A 17925-nucleotide genomic window follows, 5' to 3' on the forward strand; every position below is an offset into this window, starting at 1 on the left:
TGAACTTTCTTTTTTCAAAGAAAGTCTATAATTTTTTTTAAGTCATCCTGTTGTATTATTTATGAAAATGAACTTATTTTGCAGCACTCTGATAATAAATAACACAGTTATCTGGGCTAGTATCTGCTTTAAAAAAATTACTGAAAATTAATAACATAACTTCACACAGGAAGTCACAATTCATCTTCACCGTGGAGATATGCTTTTCTTTGGTGTCAAGACTTGTGAACTTCATTTTTTTTTAATTGAAAATGTTAACTAAGTAGAATATGGGATTTTTTTTATTCTGGATGGTAAAATGTTCAACAGAGTACCCTGCTAAAAATTGCTCATAGAAGTAGTTATGATACTTTGATAAATGAGCAGCACATTTCCAGTGTTAACACTGTTAACACTGTTCAGTGTTAAAATGTTTGAATACAGTGAACAAATGCTGAACGTCATTTTGAACTGACAGCCACACTTCTTTCCCATGATTATTAAAAAAAAAAAGCACACACCGGAGACGCTGCGAGTAAGATCTCCCATTAAAAAAAGTGAATAGGGAGGAAAAGCGGCAGGTCCCAGTGAGAACTGGGACACGGAAGATAAACGGGTGACTCCAGCAAACTGCCCAAAGAAGAAAGTTGCCATAAAAGAGGACCAGAAGGGAGGGAAGCGCAGAACCCTGCTCCCCTCCCACGCCCACAGAGGCGGCACTCTCCGATCGGCAGAGGGGAGGAAACAACAAACCAAAACGGCCAACAAGAAAAACGGACGCAGCAAGCGGGACTGTGAGTGGAAAGGAACTATTTCAGCCACCACACCCCGTGAACGGGAGCTGAGGCGAACCCTGCAGGATTCGCCGCGGCGGTGAGCGAACGGCTCCGGGCGCCATTAGAGAAGAACAAAGACCCCGGGAGACGCGCACACAGCCCGGGCTGCCGGTAAGCTTGCGCGGATAGCGGCGCGCTCGGCGCGCTTGAAAAGCAAGTGCAGACCAGGATCGCGGCTGCCCAGGTCCCCGCGCCTGCGACCTAGGCTTGGGAGACGACCTAGGCTTGCGGGGAGGCGCGGAGGTCCTCACTGAGGTGAAGGTCCCTCCCTGAGTGAGCAGGAACCAGGCGCCCAGGCACGGGAGCTGTGCAAAAGGCGCCCTTCCCGCGCCACTGAACTGGGCTACAGCCCGCGTCCTGGAACTGAGGGCTTTGGAACTGAGACCCGGGGCACGAAATTAGGGGCGTGGGTTCCCCACGACGGTGGGGCACAAGGCAGACACAGCACCCCAAAGCCGTTGAGGTGTACCCTACCATCCCCGCTTTGCTCCCTGTCCCACGGCATGGAAAATCAGCTCCCCAAGGGCTCTAGGAGAGATCTTTGGCGCCACCTAGCGACTTGTAGACAGCACAGGCTCCTGAAGGAACTAGTGGCCAGCTGGGGAGTTAGCCCACACCCGGCCCCTTCCGAACAAGTAGTCTGAGCCCACAGGGAGAGCGAGCACCCACAGCCAGGGCAGACCAGGCACGCAGAAGAGTGTGCCTGACACCGGACGCGCAGGGAGTGTGTCCCACATCACCATTTTAGAACAGGGACATTTCTTCAGTAAAGACTACCTGCAGAAGGCTTCCTCAGGAGCCAGAGGTGAGCGGGGGAAGTTCGCTCACGCCAGACCCCCTCTGGCCTGCAGTCCAAGCCCAGAGGGGGAGCAGGAACCCACCGCCGGGGCAGACCAGGCGCACAGGGGAGTGTGTCCCCACATCGACATTTTAGGACAGGGACCTTTCTCCAATAAAGACTGCTTGAAACTGACAGATGACTCCAGGAGGAACCAGAGGGGAGAAGAGAAGCCCACCCAAGATGCCGGCCAGTCCCAACAACACAGTGTCCCAACGCATACGGCAAATTAGAAAACAGACAGTAGGGAGGAGAAGAACCACACGCAACCTAGCAACTCTCCAGAGAAAAAGCACACCACAAAAAGAAAACCAGCCCCCAGATTGCAACGACAGTAACTTGGAAGAACTTCTGAGCCTTCCAGAAAGAGAATTTAAAATTGCCGTGATTAAAAAACTGACAGAAGTCATAAAGGAAAACAATGATAAGGGAAAAATAATCAACGATCAGAAGAATGCAATTGAGTCCCTAAAGAGGGAAGTAAAAGAAATGCAGGAGATCAAAGAATTAGTGGAAGAACTAAAGAATTCTGGGAAAAGCAATGAAAGCAGAATTGATGAAATGGAAGAACGAATAAGTGCTCTTGAAGACACAGAAATAAAAAGAACCAAAACAGAAAAGGAAAGAGAAGTACGAAGGAAAAAGAATGAAGAAAGACTTCGGGAACTATCTGACTCCATGAGGAAAGGAAATATAAGAGTTATAGGAATACCAGAAGGAGAGGAGAGAGAAGTAGGGACAGAGAAAATATTCAAAGAGATAATTGAAGAGAACTTCCCAAATGTGAAGAAGGAGCTGAAAATTGATATACAAGAAGCAAGAAGAACACCAAACTTCCACGACGAAAGAAAAAATACAGCAAGACACATAATAGTAAAGCTCCCAAGAATCCAGGACAAGGAAAAAATAATGAAGCTGGCAAGAGGGAAGAAACAGATAACATTCAAAGGAAAGCCAATCAGGCTGACATCAGACTTCTCTGAAGAAACACTACGGGCAAGGAGAGAGTGGAGGGACATAGTCAACAGACTCCAAGAAAACAGATGCCAACCAAGAATACTCTATCCCGCAAAGCTCTCCTTCCTCTTTGAAGAAAGAATATGGACCTTCCCAGACAAACAGAAACTCCGGAATTTCATTGCAACTAAACCCCCACTCCAAAAAATACTACAAGGAGTCCTAAAGCCAGAACCTCAGAGGGACGAATAACAATGAAAGAAGGCCAAAAAAAAAAAAGTTATTAAAAGAATAAATAAATAAAATCAAAGGAAAGACAAACACAATGGCAAATACAGATGTTAACATATCAATATTAACTCTAAATGTAAATGGACTAAACTCTTCAATAAAAAGACACAGAGTTGCAGCCTGGATTAGGAAACAAAACCCGGGAGGGGGCGGAGCAACATGGCGGCGAGGAGACGCTGCGAGTAAGATCTCCCATTAAAAAAAGTGAATAGGGAGGAAAAGCGGCAGGTCCCAGTGAGAACTGGGACACGGAAGATAAACGGGTGACGCCAGCGAACTGCCCGAAGAAGAAACTGGCCATAAAAGAGGACTAGAAGGGAGGGAAGCGCAGAACCCTGCTCCCCTCCCCCGCCCCCAGAGTCGGCACTCTCCGACCGGCAGAGAGGAGGAAACAACAAACCAAAACAACCAACAAGAACAAACGACACAGCAAGCGGGACTGTGAGCGGAAAGCAACTATTGCAGCCACCACACTCCGTGAACGGGAGCTGAGGCGAACCCTGCAGGATCCGCCGCGGCGGTGAGCGAACGGCTCCGGGCGCCATTAGAGAAGAACAAAGACCCCGGGAGACACCCACACAGCCCGGGCTGCCGGTAAGCTGGCGCGGAAACGCGGCGTGCTCGGCGCGCTTGAAAAGCAAGTGCAGACCTGGATCGCGGCTGCCCAGGTCCCCGCGCCTGCGACCTAGGCTTGCGGGGAGACGACCTAGGCTTGCGGGGAGACGCGCGGAGGTCCTCACTGAGGTGAAGGTCCCTCCCTGAGTAAGCAGGATCCAGGCGCCCAGGCACGGGAGCGGTGCAAAAGGCGCCATTCCCGCGCCACTGAACTGGGCTACAGCCCGCGTCCTGGAACTGAGGGCTTTGAACTGAGACCCAGGGCACGAAAATTCGGGGCGTGGTTTCTCCACGACGGTGGGGCACAAGGCAGACACAGCACCCCAAAGCTGTTGAGGTGTACCCTACCATTCCCGCTCTGTTCTCTGTCCCACGGGGTGGGGGGAGGCGAAAAACAGCCCCCCAAGGACAATAGGAGAGATCTCTGGCGCCACCTAGCGACCAGGAAAAAAAAAGTCACTAACACCCTATAAAACAGGACATTTCTTAAGACTGCTTGAAAAGGGCAGAAGGTTTCTGGAGGACCCAGTGGCCAGCCGGGAAGTTATTCCACGCCAGGCCCCTTCTGACCAGCAGTCTGAGCCCACAGAGGGAGCAGGCACCCACGTCCGGGGCAGACCGGGTGCGCAGAAGAGTGTGCCTGAAACCGGAGGCGCAGGGACTGCATCCCGCTTCGCCATTTGAGAACAGGGACATTTCTTCAGTAAAAACTGCCTAAAACCAGCAGAAAGCTCCCCCAGAAGACAGAGATGGCTCCTGGAAGAGCCAGAGGGGAGCGGAGAAGTTCACCCAAGATGTCAGTCAGTCCGAGCAACACAGTGTCCCAACGCATACGACAAATTAGAAAACAGACAGTAGGGAGTAGAAGAACCACACGCAACCTAAAAACTACTCAGGAAAGAAGCACACCACAAAAAGAAAACCACTCCCCAGATTGCAACGACAGCAACTTGGAAGAACTTCTGAGCCTTCCAGAAAGAGAATTTAAATTGCCATGATTAAAAAAGTGATAGATCAGAAGAAGGAAATTGAGTCCCTAAAGAGGGAAGTAAGAGAAATGCAGGAGATCAAAGAATTAATGGAGGAACTAAAGAACTCTGGGAAAAGCAATGAAAGCAGAATAGATGAAATGGAAGAACGAATAAGTAATCTTGAAGACACAGAAATAAAAAGAACCAAAACAGAAAAGGAAAGAGAAGTACGAAGGAAAAAGAATGAAGAAAGACTTCGGGAACTATCTGACTCCATGAGGAAAGGAAATATAAGAGTTATAGGAATTCCAGAAGGAGAGGAGAGAGATGTAGGAACAGAGAAAATATTCATGGATATAATTGAAGAGAACTTTCCAAATGAGAAGAAGGAGCTGAAAATTGATATACAAGAAGCAAGAAGAACACCAAACTTCCACGACGAAAGGAAAAACACAGCAAGACACATAATAGTAAAGCTCCAAGAATCCAGGACAAGGAAAAAATAATGAAGCTGACAAGAGGGAAGAAACAGATAACATTCAAAGGAAAACCAATCAGGCTGACATCAGACTTCTCTGAAGAAACACTACGGGCAAGGAGAGAGTGGAGGGACATAGTCAACAGACTCCAAGAAAACAGATGCCAACCAAGAATACTCTATCCCGCAAAGCTCTCTTTCCTCCATGAAGAAAGAATATGGACCTTCCCAGACAAAGAGAAACTCCGGAATTTCATTGCGACTAAACCCCCACTCCAAAAAATACTACAAGGAATCCTAAAGCCAGAACCTCAGAGGGACGAATAACAACGAAAGAAGACCAAAAAAAAAAAAAGTTATTAAAAGAATAAATAAATAAAATCAAAGGAAAGACAAACATAATGGCAAATACAGATGCTAACATATCAATATTAACTCTAAATGTAAATGGACTAAACTCTTCAATAAAAAGACACAGAGTTGCAGCCTGGATTAAGAAACAAAACCCAACCTTTTGCTGTCTCCAGGAAACACATTTAGCTACAAAAGATAAAAATAGGCTCAAAGTCAAAGGATGGAAAAATCCTACAAGCAAATGGGCCAAAAAAGAAAGCAGGAACAGCTATACTTATATCAGATAAAACAGACTTCAAACTCAAAAAAATAAAAAGAGACCCCAATGGTCACTACATTATGATTAAGGGGACAATACTTCAAGAAGAAATAACACTCATTAACATATACTCACCAAACGAAAGAGCACCAAAATATATCAGACAACTGTTGTCCTCTCTGAAAACAGACATCAGAGAAAACACATATGTAGTGGGAGACTTCAACACACCACTATCAACAATGGATAGATCAACAAGACAAAAAATAAGTAAAGAAACTAAAGCTCTAAATAAGGACCTAGAGCATTTGGGCTTAACAGACATCTATAGAACACTAAACCCCAAAAAAACGGAGTACACATTTTTCTCAAGCGCACACGGATCATTCTCCAGGATCGATCACATACTGGGGCACAAGACAAACATCAACAGATACACCAAGATTGAAATCATACCAACCATCTTTTCTGACCACGAAGGCATCAAACTAGAAATAAATCATAAAAAGAAGGCAAGGAACTATCCTACCTCATGGAGATTAAAAGCCACACTACTGGAAGACCACTGGATTAACGAGGAGATCAAAGAAGAAATTAAAAAATTCTTTGAATTGAACGACAAGGAGGACACCAATATCCTAAATGTATGGGATGCAGCAAAAACAGTAATAAGAGGAAAATATATAGCAATAGAAGCTCACATCAAAAAACAAGAAAGAACTCAAAGAAACAACCTAATCTCGAAGCTCAAAGATCTAGAAAAAGAACAACAAAAAAACCCCAAAACCAGTAGAAGAAAAGAAATAATAAAAACCAAAGCAGAAAATGTATCCATAAGATAATTCACCACAACCAAGTAGGATTCATTCCAGGGGCACAAGGATGGTTTAACATCCGAAAATCAATCAACGTTATCCAACACATCAACAAAAAGAAATATAAAAACCATATGATAATATCAATAGATGCTGAGAAAGCTTTCGACAAAGTGCAACACCCATTCATGATAAAATCCCTTGAAATTCTTGGGATACAAGGAACATACCTCAACATCATAAAGGCCATCTATGACAAGCCAACAGCCAGCATCATTCTCAATGGTGAAAAGCTGAAAGCAATTCCATTAAGATCTGGAACAAGACAAGGATGTCCACTCTCACCACTGCTTTTCAATATAATACTGGAAGTCCTAGCCAGGGCAATAAGACAAGAGAAAGACATCCAAGGAATCCAAATAGGAAAAGAAGAAGTCAAACTATCACTATTTGCAGACGATATGATATTATACATAGAGAACCCCAAAAACTCCACAGAAAAGCTAATTCAACTCATCAATCAGTTCAGTAAAGTGGCAGGATACAAAATCAACACGCAAAAGTCAGTAGCCTTCCTATACACAAACAATAAATCTGAAGAAGAAGAAAAAAAAAACCATCCCTTTTGTTATTGAAACAAAAAAAATCAAATATTTGGGAATAAATCTAACAAAAGAGATAAAGGACCTATACAAAGAAAACTATAAAACACTGTTAAAAGAAATAGAAGAAGACACAAAAAATGGAGAGACATCCCCTGCTCGTGGATTGGAAGAATAAACATTATTAAAATGGCCATCCTTCCAAAAGCAATATACAGATTCAATGCTATTCCAATCAAAATTTCAATGTCATTCTTCAAAGAAATAGAACAATTATTGATGAAATTCATATGGAATCACAAAAAACCCCGAATAGCCAAAGCTCTCCTGAAAAAAAAAGAAGGGAATGGAGGCATTACACTCCCAGACTTCAAACTATACTACAAAGCCATAATCATCAAAACTGCATGGTATTGGAACAAGAACAGACATACAGACCAATGGAATCGAATAGAAAATCCAGAAATAAATCCACAGATTTATGGTCAACTAATCTTTGACAAAGGAGCAAAGACTATGCATTGGAGCAAAGAAAGTTTGTTCAATAAATGGTGCTGGGAAAACTGGGTCGCTACATGCAAAAGAATGAAGCTTGACCACTACCTCACACCATACACAAAAATCAACTCAAAATGGATTAAAGAACTAGACATAAGACCTGAAACCATAAAATACATAGAAGGAAATATAGGCGAAACACTACGGGATTTGCACATCAAAGACATCTTTACAGACACATCACCCAAAGCAGTGATAGTGAAGACAAAGATAAACAGCTGGGACTACATCAAATTAAAGAGCTTCTGCACAGCAAAAGATTCAATAACAAAAACAAAGAGAAACCCCACCAACTGGGAGAACATTTTTGCACACAACACTAATGATAAAGGACTGATCACAAAAATCTGCAAAGAGCTGATGAGACTCAGCAACAACAAAGAAAATAATCCAGTCAAAAAATGGGCAGAAGAGCTAAAAAGAAACTTCTCTGAAGAGGAAATGCAAATGGCCAACAGACATATGAAAAAATGTTCAACATCACTTGCAATCAGGGAAATGCAAATCAAAACTACCATGAGATACCATCTCACACCAGTGAGAATGGCACATATTAAAAAAACTAGCAACAACAAATGTTGGCGAGGATGTGGAGAAAAAGGAACTCTTGTGCACTGTTGGTGGGAGTGCAAACTGGTCCAACCACTATGGAGAGCTGTGTGGAGATTTCTGGACCTACTAAACATAGAGCTTCCATATGATCCAGCAATTCCACTCCTAGGTATTTACCCAAAGGACACAGAAACATCAATTCCAAAGAGCACCTGCACCCCTATGTTTATAGCAGCACTGTTTACAATAGCTAAGCTTTGGAAACAACCCAAATGCCCAAAAGTAGATGACTGGATCAAGAAGATGTGGTACATATATACCATGGAATATTATTCAGCATTCAAAAAAGATAAACACATGCAATTTGCAGCAACATGGATGGCGCTGGAAGGGATCATGCTCAGCGAAATAAGCCAAAAAGAAAAAGAAAAATACCGGATGGTCTCACTCATAGCAGGAATCTAGAAAACTTAAATAAGGGACCAGGAAAATGAATATAAGAAAGTGAAAATCAAAATCAACAAAAAACTATGAACCAGAGACACTTTTTGGGGGGTGGGGGGCGGGAGGGGAAGGATTGGGGTCAGAATGGGGCGTTTGCAATTGTATGGGGGAATATAAAAATAAAATTTAAGATTAAAAAAAAAAAAAAAAAAAAAAAAAAAGCACACACCAAAAGAATTAATTGTTAGGGAAAATGTAATGCAAATTTTGATATTTTCTCAGTAGTACAAATTAAAATGTTACTGTTACAATAATTAATTCAACAATCATAGATTATAATTCATCTAAAATAATTATGTTACTTATTAGAAGTAATATATAAAACTTATAAAATCAAAAATAAATTTAAAGATAGATGAAATTAAAATATTATTTTTTATTATGGGACATTATCCAACAACTCAGTGACACTACAGTTAATATTTTGGTAACTGTTGTTACAACCTTTTTTGTGACAGTTTAATATCTTCTAGTATGTTTGTGAACCACTTCTAAATATCTGCTGAATCAACTATAAAAATAAATGGGCTCTCTATTACCTTCTAACTGGTTTTCATTGTATATGGGAAAGCTGTAAACAGTTTACATACTTATTTTGTAAATGAACAACTTGATGAACTTTCATTATTTGTGATTTTATTTCAGTTACTGCTCTTGAATTTTTCAAGTAAGCAGTTATTTGAAAAAAAGAATTTTTCTTTCCCCTGCTTAAATTTGTATAGTTACTTAATGAAATGACTAGGATTGTGTCAAATGAGTTTAGAGGGCATCTTTGAATATCATTGAGATATCATTTACAAATTTCAAGGAAATTATTCTAGAACTTTCTGTTGGCTATTCTAATTACTTGAGTGACACATTCTTCCATATCCACTAAGAAACTTAGAATTGACATTTATCTAGAGTCTTTGGATAGCAACTTAAGATATTTAAAACTTTTGTTAACATTTTGATAAATTACAAATGAACTTTCTAATATAAAACCATCCTTATATTCCTAAAAGTATCCTTCATCACCGTAATTCAATCTTTTTAATATGTTTCAGTTTTAATAATTGTGAGACTTACTAAAAAATCTTAAAAAACTTTAATATTTATTGCAAAAGTACTGCTTTAATATTATTTAACCTCCCTCTTCTTCAGTTTATAAACCTATAAAAGAGATACAGTAATAACATCTACATGACTCATTGGGTTATGGGTATTAAATAAATAAAAGCAAATTTCAAGAGCCCCACATAATGCCTAGAACTTAGAAAATGCTCAATAAATATCGGTACAGAATCCTCCACATAACCTCCACCTGTGTAAATTTGACCAGTATCAAAAGATGTTTGATGTCTGATTAATCCAATTTTGCCTGATTTAATCAGAAGCCTTTTTTTTTAGGCAGGATTCACATGTTGGAAAGTATCAACAAGCTTTAGAGATTGAATACTTTCTATTATCACAGCAAATTCTTTTTCAGTCATTAACTCTTGACCAAAGAGTGCTAATCAGGACATTCCACTTGTCTTCTCTGCAGGTGAGCAGAGTGTTGCCAGAATAATTTTTCAGGCAATTAGGATCTTTCTGCTTGGGTTTCATAAATGGTGATAAAGGAGGTTCTCACTTCATATGAGCCTTGTGGTAAGTTTTCTGAAAATATTGTCAAAGTAATGTGACACATCATCCAAAAGGAATCCCTACCTGTCAATGAAAATGACTCATAGTTTATTTTCTTGAATGTTAACATTACTTTTGTAGTAAACTTTTTACCTAAATCACATGGATCAATTAAAAGGATAGTAAGTAAGTCTTAATCCAGTTAAATATATTTAGTCTATGCATTTCATAAGTAACAGAGTAAATATTTAAATATCTACACATTGGGCCTCCCCGGTGGCGCAGCGGTTGAACGCTGGGTTGTGAAGCTCCCCTCGGCCTCTGCGGCACGGTTGGATCCCCAGCTGCTCCCCGGCCACCAGAGGAGGGTCCCACATGGCGCGCAGACCTCTCCTGCCGCCTGCTGCTCCCCTCAGCACTGTACTTCGGTCCTTCTGCCTGCTCTGCTCCCTGCTCTGGCTCTGGTGAATTCTCTCACCCTCCCGCGCTTCTGATTGTACCCAGTGCATGTATAAACAAACAAACAAACAAACAAATAAACAAATAAATAAATAAAAAATCTACACATTAAATTTTGATCATAAGGGGGTTTTTACCTCCTACAAGGAAACCATGTTTTCTACTCTTAGACATATTTAATTTTATTAGTTGCTATCTGGCAAAAAAAGGAATATATAGATATATGTGTGTATATATAAAAATACACATTTTACTTATTCATACATATATATTCCTTTCAGCAATAGTTATAAATATTTTTTCTTTGATATTGACTAAATCTCCAAAATCAGACTTCTTCTACAAACCAAGCCGGATAACAATGGTTCTAGAAGAAAAGTATTCAGGACACATATTTAGAGAAAGTTACGGACACCTCATTAATAGTTCAAAATACAAGCATGGAAAAACAGCAATAAAGGGAATCCTCCAAATTACTTACAAAGAAAAACTAGCTCTAACCTGAAGAAAAGACTGAACATTATGACTCCAAATATCTAGGCAAGAAAAGAATAAATAAACAGACCTTACCAAAATGAAAGACTGTTCATCAAAGAACATCATAAAGTGTGAAAAGGCAGTCCACAGAATCAGGCACACAGAACAAATAGCAGTGCCAAATGTTTGACTCCAGGACATGTTTTTCCCTTACCACACAGGTGTTTCACCTATAGCAAATATTTCCTAGATGCCATTTATGTATAATATTGTCAATTTGCCCACATTATACAAACCACTATTGGTTATAATGTAATCAAAATTTATTACAGAAAATGGAAAAATGAGGTAAGGGCCTGTAACTCAGCTTGCCATCATAATTATCTTTAGTTTCTTTCAGTTAGGAATAATAAAGGTGCTTGTTAAAAGAATGTACAATAGTGCTAGTTGGAATAGGAAAACAAAGTACTATTGAGCAAATGCCAGGTCATATTTAGAGATAAACTCCATGGTGCTCAGGTTTTATAGCTAGATATTAATTTTCTTAAATCCCCAACAGAAACTTAACTTTGTTACTATGAGTTTCTAACTTTTTATCCAACTGTTCCCACTATAACTATGATTTGTATCAAATATTAAATGTCAGTTTTCTTATACAATATGCAAGAGCTCTACCACCCATTGTCAGCATGGTTTTGCAATCAAGGAAAGAGTAGTCCTGACATTTGAAAAATAAACAGAAAATTAATTATAACGTTATTGAAATCACCAAAGGAGTATTCCACTTATACAGCACTTCCTAAAATTCCATTTTCCCATCTCTTCTCTCAATTTTGCTCTGTTGCAATAGGTCCTCTCCATTTCTTTGCATTTCTACACACTCCCAAATTTCCCACAATCTCTAGCTTCAGTAGACTGTCTCTTCTGATTTTCTCCAACAATTGTATTGTCTTCTGCCAGTACCTTTATTCTTTTGTAAGTCCAGCTAAACCCTCATAATTCACTATTCTATAGAATATATTTAGACTTTACAACAATGTTGAGAGATGGGTATTTTAGCCCCATATTGACCGTGAGAAAACTGGGGCAAAAAACCCCACATTATAGGCAGGATTTGCACTCTGGTCCCTCAGCTTCCCTCAGCTTCCCTCAGCTCTCAGGAAGCTTCTCATTATTACCAAGCTTCCTGAGAGCTCACCATGACCAGGAAAGTGAGGAGATGACGGAGGAGACCATTATGTTCAGTTTCTTCAAATGCATTCAACTCTTCCACAAAGGTATCCCTGCTAAGATTGCTTTGCAGAAAAAAGCATAGATTATTTAATTCCATAGGAGTTATGAAGGAAAACTCAAGAATGATGAATTGTTTTATCTGAAATAGCAGCAGTTCCTTCAGGGAACTGCTGGACCAAATAAAACCACAGGCCTCTCCTGGATCCTTGAGCCAACTGTGGAATCGGGAGATTCCATAGTTACCTGATGAGCCAGTTCCTGATCTGCACCCTTGTCATCCCAGCACTACCTGAAACTGAACTCCCTGCCCCATCATTGCTCTACTAGGACATCATGACATCTGCTGTTGAGATAGCCTGATGTTGGAAAACTGAGGAAGCTAGAGGCTGAGAGGCAGACTTTAGAGTCAGGCTTAATACTGCCAGTTACTTACCCGTTGTCAAGTTTGCTTCTACTTTTAGCAATACTAAGAATTAGATTAGAAGAACACGAGAAAAATAGTACTGATCTCACAGGACAGTTGCAAGGATAAACTTACATAAGGCATATGACATGCATATGGTTAGTATTAGGTAGATGAAGCTCACTATGGTTCTAGTGTTCTATCTGCTCAGGATTGGCCAGCAGAACTTTCTGTGATGGTGGAAATGTCTTATATCTGTACTACTTTACATGGTACTCACTAGCCACTTGGAGCTGTTGAGCACTTGAAATACATGTCATAGGTCTAAGAATCTGAATTTTTGAATTTCATCTAAATTCAAATAGCTAAATGTAACCAGTGCTTAGCACACAAAGGACAGCATGGGTAAAATCCTCCACCTGTAAGCAGGTCAGTTGGCCCAGATAAAATATAACAAAACTTGCAATTATCATTAGAAATACCTTATAAGGGAAAGGAACAAAATATCTCCATAATGGGGCTTTAATTTTAAGATAGTAAAGAGAAAGTACTGCTTTACATAGCACCTACCTCATTTGTGGTAGACTTAGAACTAGATTTAGAACAGTAAGAAATATATTTTTAAAAAAGCAAAAAAAGGTATGATAAATTAAATCATTATTTATCCACCTCTCTCCACACCAAGTTGTCCCCACTTTGCAGATGAAGGAACGGAGGGCCTGAAGCTCGGGATCCCCAAGCAGGATCCCAGCTCCTTTGGTCTCCAGGAGGTTGAGTTGGGGGCTTGGGCTATAGGAGCAGAGGTGCACACTGTGCCTTCTGATGTCTGCCCCCATTATTTATCCAGCAGGGTGTGTGGGACAGCAGGTGTCTCCCAGTCCTACATTTTCCTCAACTATCTCTCCTTACTGCCCCATGGGAAGCCGGTGCCATGAGATCTGCCTACATTGCTGAGGCTGCTGGCAGGGAGATACAGAGCCTGCAGCCCTGCAGTTCCAGATGTGACTGGGCCTTGCTGTGCACCTCATTCCAACAGGAAGGTGCTCTCTTCCCTGTTTGTGTGCTACGTTCTGTCACATCTGTCCCAGAACTGAGTTTCCTTGTGAAGCTAAGCTTTTACAGCAATTTCTCCCAAGCAGAACTTTCAGATTTCACTCCTAACCTGGTTTAGTTTAGACCCAAAGAAGACCCTATGATAATACTCAGAATTGCCCTGCCCCTGTGATGCCAACTGGTCATCCTGGACACAAATTGAAGTCCTCTGCTCTCCAACTTTGAGAGGAATATTCCTGCCCAGAGATCACTCACACGTCCATCCTCCAAACATCAAATTTGGCATGCCCCAAGATTTCTAAACCCCGGCATGAACATAATTTAAGCCCTCAAGCTATTATGGGCTCCTGTAACCTTTACACATTCAGGAAATTCTAGAAAATAGTGAGTGGTTTGGGTTATTTATTGGAAACTGTGCAGATAATCAGAACAAAAGGTATGAAGCCAGTTTCCTTTAGTGAATGCCTTAGTGCCCACAGTAGCAGACTGGGACTTGCTCTCAGAGCAAACACAGTTTGGTTATAAGACTAGTGCTTAAAAGATACAGTTGGATTAAAAGCAAAAATGATCATCTAAACCTATACCAGAAACCAAGAAGTGACTGAGAGAAGTAGGAGTTAAAGTTTAGAATGGGGGCAAAATACCCCGGGCCAAGGACTAGCCCCCCTACAAAAGCCTAAGCACCAGTGAAGAACTGCCCCATCATCAAAGGGGTGCTAGGGGAATGCAATATGATGGACAGAGAAAACAAAGTGAAAGCACATCTCAGCTGCTGTTTTGGCTAGACTCGAGACACCCCCAAGAATCAACACATCAAACCCACCCTCCACAATGGGTAGGTAAATTCACAGTCCCTTGTGTGAGCTGGCAGCTGCATCACCTCTTCAGGACAGGAAGGTGGGTGGGGCCCAAGGACACTCTCTGAGCTGTTGTGATTGCTGATCCAGCAGGGAGGACCAGAACCAGGATTGGGGATGCGCCCCTACTGGGCACTCCCTCCCCTCCCCTCCCCAGGCCATCTTGAGTGGCTGCCTGTGCTCACCCAACTACCACACCCAAGTTGTCCCCACTATGCAGATGAAGGAATGGAGGGCCTGAAGCTCGGGACCTCCAAGCAGGATCCCAGCTGCTTTGGTCTCCAGGAGGCTGAGTCAGACGCTTGGGCTGTAGGAGCAGAGGTGCGCACTGTGCCCTGACCTCTGCCTCCAGACCTGTCCCAGATCCCTCCTAAACCTGAACCTGCAGTGTAGACTCAGCCCCTAAAGAAGGAACCTCCCGAGGGGCAAGTGCCCTTTAGTTTGCTTCTTCTCAGATGACACCTCCCAGCTCCCAAACTATCACAACTGCCCTTCCCTTCCAGTGCCACATTAGGGCCATGCTGACGTGCTCCCCACCACATTGTGCCCCTCCTCCCCCTCCTGCCTTTCTGCCTGTGAGTTGTAGGAAGGCCCTGGCCTGTGTTGGCTTCACCTGAGTTCCGGAAGACAGACCCAGCCATAGCCCCCACCACCTCCCATTCCATGGGCACTATCCTGGTGCCACCTGTCCCCTCCTCTGTCTCACCCCCCACCCACCCTGCACCTAGAGCAGCCATGGAAGCTGAGCCCCTTCCTGGTCTGAGTGCCCCCTTCGAGGCACCCTCTCTGCAGCCCCTCCACCTGGACCCTCCCACAGGTCGTCTCACCCCTGGTCCCATCACACAGGAGCTGATGAGCAAGGGCTCCCCTGGCCTGTTTTGAACCTAACTCTGGGGTCCAGACCCATTTCCCCCAAAACTGGCTGTGAGCTCTGGAGTCAGAAAGTATCCCTATGGCATCACCTCTGCGTGACCCTGCCTGAGGCTTGAGGGAGGTGAGCAGCTGACGCTCAGGGTGGAGACCAGGCCCCCTGACCTTGCCACCTGTGGATGAGAATCAGCAAGTTTGGGAACAAAGGAAATAGCCCTGTGTAGGCTGAGTCAGCACGTCAAGGTCAGCAGGAATCCACCCCTGAAGCTGGGGCCCCTTCCCCGCCAGAGACCCACAGTGCCCCAAACCAGGCATTTCCTTAGGATGGGTTTTTTCCTCCAAGTTCTTGTCTTCCTCACACAGAGATTTCATCTGTCACAGAGTAACGACGCCCGAGGTCCAGCATCTGTCAGGATGCTAAGAATCATCAGCTACCTGAGCAAGGAATGCGGTTCCTCTGCAGAGCTTGCCTTCAAGTCACCTGTTTCTACTGAGAAAACCCAGCGCTGTGGAGGCTGGTCCCCGTTGTGGGTGGGAAGACAGCGCGAGCCGGCACCCTTTCCCGCCAGGACCTGTCCCACCTGACTGCTCTCTTCTGCTTAGTCCTCAAATTTGCCTACGAAGTTGGGCTTCTCCACACAGTGGTGGTGGTTTAGGTTTACAGATCTGAGTCAGATGAGACTCTGCAGTGAGACCCAGCCAGCTGAGAATGTGGTGCCTCACGTGTGCAGTGATGCCAGCCGGAGACCACGTGAGTGGCAAAAAATATTTATTTATAAAATAGAAGGCCACCGGCAACCCAGTGAGGCCCCTCCCTGGCCTCCTGGGGGTACTGCTGGACGCCCCGGAGCAGTTCTTCTTCAAAGGGGCCCCCACCTGATAAGGATGACGGAAAGGGCCCCCAGTTCAGCTGACTCAAGATGACCCTGGGCTCTAGGTCTTTGACCCAGGGGCATGCTAGCATCTCTGCATAGGGAGCCATAGCCCCAAGTTCCAGCCAGGCCCCCTCCCCTGGCCACCAGCCACTACCCTTCTGGAGCTCACCAACAATAAGGACCTCCACAGGCCACATCCCTGGGAGGAGGACTCTGAGGATGTCGGGTGGTTCTGTTGTTGGGGCCTCCCTCTCTGTGCATTGGAGCACGTGGCTGTCTGATGTAACTTGGCCATGCGCTGGGCCTGGTACCTGTTGTTCAATGGTGGATGGTGGGGGCACCAGGTCCCAGAAGCTCACGGTGGTCTGAGTGGTGAGTCCTAGGACAGATGTACCACTGGTGGTGGGTGGAGGCACGAGGTCCTAGGAGCTCACGTGGTAAAAGTGAGAAAATATATACCAGATGTCCCACTGGTGGTGATATAGGTAACACCAGGTCCCACACACAGCTTACTGGGTTATAAGCAGCAGCTGCTATGCTTGATGATCCAGTGGTACTTGGAGGCAATACCAGGACCCACATGCAGCTCACGGTAGCATAAGTGATATGTACTGGGCCTGATGTCACAGCCGTGGCTGGTGGGAGAGTCCGGTGCCAGGTACGGCTCATGGAGGTGGTGTCCCACAGAGCTGATGGGCTGGGTGTCGGTGTGGGTATTGGCAGCCACACCTGGTCCGAAGTAAAGCTCCTGGGGTCTGGGTCCAGCCGAGGTCCTGGGTAGGGGTCTGAGCAGGGACCGGCCGCAGCCCCATGGAGTGGGTGGTGTTCCTGTCAGGGTGCTGGTCTTGGGCTCCCAGGCCTGGCTGCATGTCCTGGGGAAACCCAGTGATCTGCCATGGGTGCTGCAGGCCTGTGAACATAGTGGCTTGGGAATCTGGTACCCTTTTGGGTTGGGGTACACTGGCATTCCCCTTCCCACCGAGTGAGTGGCCCTTTGAAGATGGATATCGGTAGTTGAGCAGTTTGGCCAGGGACCCTGAGATACCTAGAAGGTCCTGCAGTTGAGGGCAGGTGCGGGGACTCCCACGGCCGCAGAGAAGTTCAAAGTTGGGCGCCAGCATGAAGGCCAAGAGGAAGGTGTGGATCTGTGGCCCTGGACAGGTTGAGTGGTTCTTGAGCTGGACAAAGTCGGGGCTGGAGGCCCAGGCAGTGTTGGAGACCATAGCACAGAGCAAGGCTAAGAGAAGCTGCTTCCAGAGAGCCATCTCTCCAAAATGAGGCCTAGGCCCAGTGGCCCAGCTTTATATACCTTCGCAGATGAAACTCTGCTACAGCGTCTCCTCTGAAGTCACCTTTACATGCAGCCAATCCTCAGGCCTGACTCAGCTGGGTCTTGCTGTTACAACTGATCAGTAGGCAGTTCGGCCAGCCAGTCACCACGCTGCTCTCACCTAGGCTTTTGTGACTTCTCTGTCAACCCAGCC

General features: G+C 44.0%; 1 protein-coding gene across 1 annotated transcript in view; it reads left to right on the forward strand.

Moving 5' to 3' along the window:
• LOC129144684 (uncharacterized) overlaps window positions 1-17009 on the forward strand; it is a 113636-nt gene extending 96627 nt beyond the window's left edge. The window contains exon 6 of the mRNA XM_054687909.1: window positions 15948-17009. Within this exon, the coding sequence (XP_054543884.1) occupies window positions 15948-16151 (204 nt within the window). The 3' untranslated portion in view covers window positions 16152-17009. The remainder of the gene's footprint in view (window positions 1-15947) is intronic.
• The last annotated feature ends 916 nt before the right edge of the window (window positions 17010-17925 follow it).

Source organism: Talpa occidentalis, unplaced genomic scaffold (assembly GCF_014898055.3).
Source record: "Talpa occidentalis isolate TD23 unplaced genomic scaffold, MPIMG_talOcc4v2.1 talOcc4.6, whole genome shotgun sequence".
Lineage (NCBI taxonomy): Eukaryota > Metazoa > Chordata > Mammalia > Eulipotyphla > Talpidae > Talpa > Talpa occidentalis.